We start from the raw sequence: 8,887 nt of genomic DNA on the forward strand, positions 1-8,887 counted from the left end.
CGGGGGGAGGCACCGGGGAGTGAGGGGCTCCGGGACGTGCGGGCAGCGGGGAGTGGGCAGCGGGGAGTGGGCAGTGCCTCCCCTCGGCTGCGCGCCCCCGAGCACGGGGTGCCCCGCTGGAGCGGGGTGCTCCAGTGGTGCATCCCCGGGGAGCGGGATGCTGCAGTGCTCGCGTTCTCCTCCACCCCCGGCACGCGGTGCTCCGGCGCAGTGGGATGCTCTTCTCCTGCATCCTCCGGCCGCGGGATGTCCGGCATTGCGTTCTGCCCCGCCCGGGATGTGGGGTGCCTGGTGCATGCACCACGCCCCAAAACCCCTCAAACCACCCACCAGTTTGCAACCAGTCTTTAATGAGTCTCTAAATAATCCACCCTGATAGTTTGGTCCAAGTATGCACTAATTCGGGTAAACACAGCTTAATCCAACAGGATTAACGCAACCCTTTCCTCCGTGGATTGTTTTATGGCATGTTTTTTTTGTTGGTTTGGATTTGTTGTCTTTGGTGATGAGCACTCGGTAAATTGGAGCAGGAAACAGATTGAAGGGCCACAGTCCAAAAGTGTTAATCAGCAGTGAAAAATTTAACACCCGTCCCTGGAAAAGCCACACTGCTCCATGAGCATAAAGAAAAAGAGGCCAACCCCTCCCGCCCCGTGCTGTTGTGAAAACTCAGGGATCCTTTTAGGTGCTTCCTTGCAAAACTGGGGGGAGAACCAGAGCACAGAGTTGGACTCTGCTTAATTCTCATTTCACTTCCTCTTATATTGGTTTTATATTCCCAAGGCTCTCTCTTGCAATCCTGACAACATGCAGCCTCCCACTGCAATCTACTCCTGTGTAAAGCAGGAGTCAAACAGTGCCAATTTCAGAGCATTACACGTGTGCAGGTGTTGTTTCCACTTTAGGAGACATAATTTTCAAGGAAGTCTGCTCCTGGCTATCCATGGTAACTCCTGAATCACAGAGGATTACGGATAAAACCTCAGGCTGCTATCCCTTATCTTCAAAAAGCTCTGAAAAGTCTCGATCAGGGCCTGTTTGATGGTGAAATTGTAGAATGAGTGATTTTAGTCAACTGAGAGCCAGTGCTGTTTCCTGTAGATGCAGAATCTGATGTGCCTTTTCTTGTTGACTTCCTAGATGTGTTGTTGCGACTTTAAAATTGCTTTAAAATGCTGATTTGTAACAATTCCATGCATAAAGTGTCAGGTAAGCACAGCAGAGACACTCAGTGCTGTGGGTTGCCACCAATGCTCGTATCCAGCTTGAAACTTGCTCTGAGCAGGTCATGGGCTTTGCACAGGGGGGAAAACAGGTCTAAACTACACAAATTTGTGGCAGGAGGACAGTAGAATTAAGCATGGCCTGTGTCCTCACTGTGCTTCAGAAATGAACATCCTCCAAGTGAAGCATTGAACCAACAGTCTTTAAACCTGCTCCATGCGACCTGGAAATAAAGCCATAAAACTTCAAAATAAAGAACTACCTGAACTTTCTTTTTAAAGAATTAATCCAGTGATTAACTACTCACTGCTGCGTGCAGGAAGCTGGCAGGTTTGGGCTACAGAGCACTCTACACATCATCACCATGGAGGGGCACATCAGCCTGGCTCTGACCTCAATTTCTTCGCCCTGCACTGGAAGGGGCTGTTTTATTAACACCATTTTATCAGCCCTCGATACCTGGAGAGGTTCTCCAGTGATTCCCAGAGCTGTGTCATTTGGTGGAAGGAGCTGTACTGATTCACACCTGCTCAGGTTTCCTAAGTGACTGGGTTGTCCTTTATTACTCTGCTTTTTCCACGGAGTTGCAGTTTCTCAGCGAGAGGCATTGCACTGAAATGCCAAATCCTGACTCATGGTATTTGCCCAGGGATTTGCTCTTACATGCATTTTACAATATTCTGGGATTGATTTGTGGACATAGATGGAGCAACCCCAACATAAACCCTGAGTGATTCAGTGATAAAACTGGTCTGTGCATCTGCTGCTCGCTTATAGGGACGTAGAGGGATCTCAGGAGCTCCTGGGTGGAACCACCTGGAACTTGATGGGTATAAAACAGGAGAAAGCTTTCAATGGGATTCCTGTCTGCAGCGTGAGGGAAGTGACTGGAGTCTCTGCCATCTCTGTAAATTAGCCTCCTTTGTCTGTCTGAACAGAAGTCCTGGTTTCCCATACATCCAGAAAACACCCAGATGTATCTCCCATCCATTCCTGGGATCTGTCCCTTTTTTAAATCCTTGAATCTCTCCCTTGCTTACCCCATTCAAGCACCCAGAAGGTGCAATTTCTGGCTGGAAGCTGGTTTACCCTCTTTTTGCAGCCTGTGGGATGTGTTTTCCTGTGCTCCAGCAGCTCTCGGAGCAGATGCTGCGCTCCCAGGAGCCTGCTCCTGGCAGGATTCATCCATTAGCAACCAAAGCAAGTGACACCTTCTCTGCACAGCCTTTCTCTCACCTCCCTGACCCAGCAGCTCCTGAGGGAAAACCTCTTTGCTCCCACACTCAAGGACTTGTTGCCTGCTCCTGAATTTACCACCGGAGTGCAGGAGCTGTTTCCTCTCCATTTTCCTGTCTCTTGTGGTCTCCAGGGCTCAGTTGATCTGCTTTCACTCAATCCTGCTGACTTCTCTCTTTGGAAATCCCTGATTTTCTCCTGACATGGGGAAGATTTGGGGTTTATGTCTTCCCCAGACCTGGAAATGCTTTACCTGGTCCTCAGTGAGTGTAGTCCCGAGGGCTAAAGCAGCCTAGTTGGCAGGAGAGGAGGTTGAAGCAGGAATTTAGGAGAGAAACCTGTTTTCTAAAATGCTCTGAATTACAATAGCCCCTCAGAAATGCCATCACCAAGGAACCAGACCAGTTGCTTGGGCACCTGAGGATGGATTTATCAGGTATCTGTATGGAGAAAGAGGGATGTAACAGAGCAGAGGGGTCATAAGACCAAGATGGATGAGCAGAGCAGAGGATAACGGCAGAAAAGGGACAGTATGGTTCTAGGACATGGCAAAGAAGGATGTTTCCATCAGGAATAAGGATGGATTTGTGGCTGAAGCACCAGCTGCTGGTGTGACCCTGCTGGGACACTGTGGTCCCTTCTGTCCAGGGATAATAAATTCAGCCGAGAGCTGAGGAGGGTGTTTTATGAGGTGAGCCTTGCAAAGTGTAGCAAAATAAGGCTGGAAGAGGTATGACTCCTGTCCACAAACACATAGGGAGGGAGGGATGAAGCCAGGAGAGAGGAAAAGCGTTGAAATAAAGAACAGTTTTAGCACAAGGACAAGCGGGAGCAGCTATCCAGCAAGAGCTGGGGTTGGAGATCAGGAGAGCCCAGTCCTTGGAGGGAGGAGTTCTTGGGATCAAGGGGCAAACCACCTTTTCAACACATACCTGGTAACGTTCATGCCTGGGGGAGAAGCCTGTGGCATCCTACATCCTTTGAAAGTGCCTTTTAAGAGGAAATATGCCCATAAATATAATTACCCTGACTGGGGAGCAGCATTATGTGCAGCACAGGCTGGGGAGGTTCAGCCATGGGTTGACCCCAATCATTTCCCCTGGTGGGACTGCAGAAATACATCTCTGCCTGCTGGTCCCCATTCTCTCTATGGTACCATCATGGTACCAGTGTAAGAAACGTTCCCATAAGGTTTATTTCTGACCACAGAGTTTATTTTCTTATCCCACTATTTTTTTTTTTTTTAAAGTTAAATTATGATAGTGACACTGCTATCATTAATTAAGGGCTTTTCCCCTACATTTCCCCTGGTGGGACTGCAGAAATACATCTCTGCCTGCTGGTCCCCATTCTCTCTATGGTACCATCATGGTACCAGTGTAAGAAACGTTCCCATAAGGTTTATTTCTGACCACAGAGTTTATTTTCTTATCCCACTATTTTTTTTTTTTTAAAGTTAAATTATGATAGTTACACTGCTATCATTAATTAAGGGCTTTTCCCCTACCTGGTAGTATCCCAAACCCTTTGGCATTGTTTGAAATTCCAATCATTCAACTCAAACCCAGCGATGGCAACAAAACGAGGAAGTAAAAATGTGGGGGAAAAGCCAGGGCAGGCTTAATGAGCTGAAAGCCAGGGCCTGTCCGTGTGCCAAGGGAAGTCATCTGGAATGAATGTCACACCTGGTTATAAATAGGGTGGCAGGAGTGGCTGTGCCCATTAATGTGGGGACACGTCCCATGGTGGCTTAACCCGTGGCAGGGTGAACACGGGCAGCCTCTGCAGCATCGTTTTCTCACTGCATCAGTGGATGGAAATCCCCAATAAATAGACAATAATAATATAATAGAACGCTGTAATAATAAAATTGTATATATTACATGTATTATGTATTATAATAATGTGGTATAATAATATAATGGTTATAATATAAATAACAGTAACAGCAAATACTACATAGAACATCATAATGTCTGGAAAATAAACCAGAGCTGCTGTTCAACGTCAGGGTGGGCTTTCACCCAGGACAGCTGGCAGGTGTCCAGATTCCCCTGTAGGGAGCCCATGCTTATTCCAAAGAGATGGCTCCAAAATTCCCGTTGCCATATAGCAAATTTAGCCCTCCTGTGTTTCAGAGAACTACAGCACATCTAGGGAGACAGCACCGAATTCCCACTGCCTGTGGTTATTACACAGTTAAGTGAAGGAGTCAGAATCCCCTCTGGTTAAGTCCTGTTTAGGCTGTCTGTCCTCCTAGTCAACAGCAGAATTATCGATACGTAGGAACAGATTTATATTCTGTATGTATATATAGATATACTGTGTCTGTGTTATGTCTATATAATATATATAATGTATATATAATACACATTCTGTATATATAGATACATTATACAGAATATGACTATTAATTATAATTATTACATATTGTAATAGTTATAAAAGTCTATGACAATGTGTGTATGTATGTATTATGTATATATAATATATATATGACATATATAAAAATATATTATCATAGAATAATAGGGTTCTATGATAATATAATTTATATATATCTAATATATGACGTAAATATAGATACATAATAAAACTAGAGTTCTATGATACTATGTGTATAATATGTATATTATACATATATAATATATATTATATATAGCTATATTATTATAGCTCTTATATCTATATAATAGATCTAATAATATATTATATAATAGATAATATATATTATCATAGACCCATATAATTCTATAATGATATAAGTATATAATATGCATAGCTAGATATACTGTATATATATAGAAAGGAGGTAGGTGCTCATAAGGCATCTGCAAAACAGACTTGATTCAAAATTTCTGCAGAATCATTTTGGCTCCATGGATTCTGTCTATTTTCTCATGTAGTATTTCAGTTCAGCTTCTTAAAACTGAATGAGCCATTTATTATCAATAAGATACGGAAAAGAGAGATTTAAAATCTCTCTGGGATGGAGATAATAATAATCCTGAGGAAAGTGCAAATAAAGACAAATGCAGAGAGATAAAAGGCAGGAAATCCTTTATTGAATGGGTAAAGGCAGAGCCACAAACAGACTGTTTTCAAAATTAAAAACAAATACAAACAAGAGGCTAAAAATCAGAAAATTGTATTTTTCCCCCTCTCCTCAAGAAGAATTCCAAAGCTTAATTTTGGCCGGATTTGTTATGCTTGCACAGCTTGGTTGGTACACCCGGGAGGAGGGAAACACCAGTCAGATACCAGAGTGGATAAACAATGAGCAAGGACATCCCTTCTCCGACCTCACTGCAGCTTTCAGAGAGGGGATGTGGGAGCAGCATGTTAAAACACAGTCTTTTTAAATCTCTTTTTTCCTTCTTTTTTTTCCCCTTTCCAGACCACTACTGTACAAAACCAAACAGAAATTTATAATAAATACCTAACACAAGAGGCTCAGTACATTGCTACAATCCTTCACTGAAGGGAAACATACATATATATATACATATATATAGCCTAATATATAACCTCTTAGACTTAAATCAGCGTAAAGGCTACTTGTTTTTACAGAAGCCTGGGGCAGGAATTCCACTTGGCATCACTCAGACCCCACACCTCAACAGAGCATCACTGCCTCTGGTTCCCCCCATCCCAGGGGGATCCCCCACCTTCTTCCTTGCTGGAAAAGCAGCAGGATTTGCCCTCAACAAGGAGTCTTTACATCTAGGAAGCTCCAGCTAAGCAGCTGCGCAGTGATTATAAAAAAACTGGAAAAGCCCCTTGGCGTGCACGACTCCTGTGTGATAAATACAGACGTTTTCCTTGGCACTGTCTCAGACTGATATTCCTGACCCATCCTAAATGCTGGTGGTGACACTGGAGAGGAAACACATGCTGGCTTTGAGTTAAAACCCTGCCAGACTCAGAGGGGAAAAAGAAAATAACCCTGCAAGGCTACATGACTTTAGCATCCAGCTATTTGTTAGAACTTAAATTCCTGGAGATTAATTAGCAGATGCAGAACATTGCCCAAAGGTAGGTCTGTACCACAGCCCAAACAGCTCTGCATCCAAACGCTGCAGCTGGCCTTTGGTTTTTTCCTCCCTTTCCTAAAAAAAATAAATGAGCCAAGCCCTTAATACCCTCAATCCTGGGCTGTAGCTCCCGTGGTTTTGATAGAATCATGTATGGGAGACGGAACAGGAATATTTCATGTTTTCAGGTAAATAGTAGGGTTTCTGTCTTCAATAGAGCAGCTCACCCCACCATCCCATTCCAAACCTGTCTGGACAGTGAGTAAAGGGTCTCACACGAGCTTGGCTCGCTCATGCAAAAGGGACAAGGAAAAGGATTCGCTCCATAAATGTGAATGGGGAATCTGAAACATCAAAAATTCCAGCCCTCCTCCCCTTCCTATAAGAAAAAGGCAGATCCCACTGGAAATTCAACATTTTGCTGCCAAGAAGGAAGCCAATGCAGGGTATGAGAGAGGAGCATGGAGATACTGAATTGCTCATCCAGCAATAGCAAAACCTTTCCAAATTCCATCCCAGCTCCCCAGGCACTGGCTGCTGCCAGCACATGGCCAGAGATTGCTTCGGAAAGGGCAAAGTTCAGGGTCTGAACAGCCATCTGTGCTGGGGCCAGGCAGCAGCTGGGCTGGTGAGAGGGATGTGGCTGCTTCCCACTGGGAAAGAGCAGCTCCAGCCTTGCCAGGCTTGGTTTTGGACTGAGAATTGCTTAAGCAAGGCTGGAGCTGGCACCAGATCTGAGCATCTTCACATATCCCAGGAAAGCAGAGGTGGACAGCAGCACTGGTCACCTCTGGCATGATCTACAGATCCTGGGCTCATCCCTGCTGCAAGCCAGGCTATTGAATTATCTCCAAAATTAGAGCAGAGCTGAAAAAATGAGCCCACAGGGGACTGAAAGCCAAGGATGGGAAAGGAAACGCTGGCACACCAGAGTGCCTGCTCCAGAGGGCATCCCAATACGCATTTCACAGTCAGAGCACTGCAGAATTAGGAATTAATTAATCCTCACAGTGGCCCTGTAAGACAGATCAGGTGTAATTAAGCCTTGGTTTTATAGCTGGGGAAACAGAGGTGTGGGGTAACAGCTCTAGGAATAACTGCAGATGCTAGGGGTGTTTGGAGATAGAGATTTGTCACCTTGTAGATTATAAATCCAGCAGAAACCACCAGGACCACCTCTCACCTGTCCTCCTGCCCAATTCATACTAGGATCTGGCCCTCAGCTTATTCCTTCTCCCATCCACACGAGCAATTCATCTCCCAAGTTAAACCCACAGCTGATAAAACACTCCTCATGCTCAAGAACACCCACGCTGCTGCAGGGAGGGGATGGCAACCCATTCCATGCCTTTTGTGAAGGGATCCCAGTTTTATCAGCAGACACCCACCCCGGACCTCCTTGACCTGCAGCTGGGATGGGGCGACGGCAAAACCAGGCTCCACATTTTCTCCAGTGCCAAACCCCAGCAAACCTTACAAAAGGAACCTGCAACCACATTCAACAACAGCTCTTCGGAAACACCCTACGGATACGCTTATTTTTCCCTTTAAGTTACAACTTGCCTGCGAGCAGCCAGCCAGAAAGAAAAGGAAGAAAGAAAGGAAAAGAAGTGATTCCTCCCTGTTTTGCCGCCGTTATTCTCCCCTCTGAGGTAGACATCGATGCGGTGGGGATGAACCACTGGAAAGTGGTTATTTATCTGGCGAGCAAGCCCACGGCACCCTCGCTGTCCCGCCCCAGGGTGGTGGAAGCCCGTGGCACCCTTGACTCTGAGCACCCCGGCAGGGCTCAGCACTGACGCAGCACGCAGGCCGTGGTGGCCAGCGGTGGCCCTGGCGAGCTGCATTTCTCCGGGGCAGTGATTTTACCAGCGTAGTCAATGCAAGAGGCGTTGCGCGTCCGCACGCCCTCCCCGCACGTTTGGGAGCACGGGGACCAGGGACCCAGGCGCCAGAGAGGGCAGGGCATGTCTCCACAGGGCTTGATGTCCTCAGGCTTGAGGGATCTGTTGCAGGCTGAGGAGGTTTGACCCTCCACATCCCGGCAATCCACCGTCCGCCGCTGCCAGCCGGAGCCACACGTCTTGGAGCACTCAGACCAGTCACCCAGGACCCACTGGGAGGTCAGCATTGGTCGGATGACGTTGACTGACTTCTTCTCTTTGCCCTTCTGCTTGCTGAAAGGGACGTCCTTGGGGATGAAGAAGGTGTACTTGACTTTTGGTGGGAAGACCTCACTGGCAATTGTCAGCAGCTGGACGGTCAGGGGCTCTGGGAGCTGTCGGAAGCTCTGCAGCCTCTCCAGAGTCGTCATGGAGCCGCTGTATTTCAGGATTGTCCCTTTAATGAGGATGTCCTGCTCCATGGCTGAGGTGGCAAAGTCTCCGTTCAGC

The 8,887-nt window shown here is 46.4% G+C and overlaps 1 protein-coding gene across 1 annotated transcript in view; it reads right to left on the reverse strand.

The window, feature by feature from the left end:
• Window positions 1–5,503: 5,503 nt before the first annotated feature.
• The window catches only part of ADAMTS8 (ADAM metallopeptidase with thrombospondin type 1 motif 8), an 8,687-nt gene continuing 5,303 nt past the window's right edge, over window positions 5,504–8,887 (reverse strand). The window contains exon 10 of the mRNA XM_017738352.1: window positions 5,504–8,887. This exon is cut by the window's right edge and continues 24 nt beyond it. Within this exon, the coding sequence (XP_017593841.1) occupies window positions 8,284–8,887 (604 nt within the window). The 3' untranslated portion in view covers window positions 5,504–8,283.

This window comes from Corvus brachyrhynchos, unplaced genomic scaffold (assembly GCF_000691975.1).
Source record: "Corvus brachyrhynchos isolate BGI_N302 unplaced genomic scaffold, ASM69197v1 scaffold46, whole genome shotgun sequence".
Taxonomy (NCBI): Eukaryota; Metazoa; Chordata; class Aves; order Passeriformes; family Corvidae; genus Corvus; species Corvus brachyrhynchos.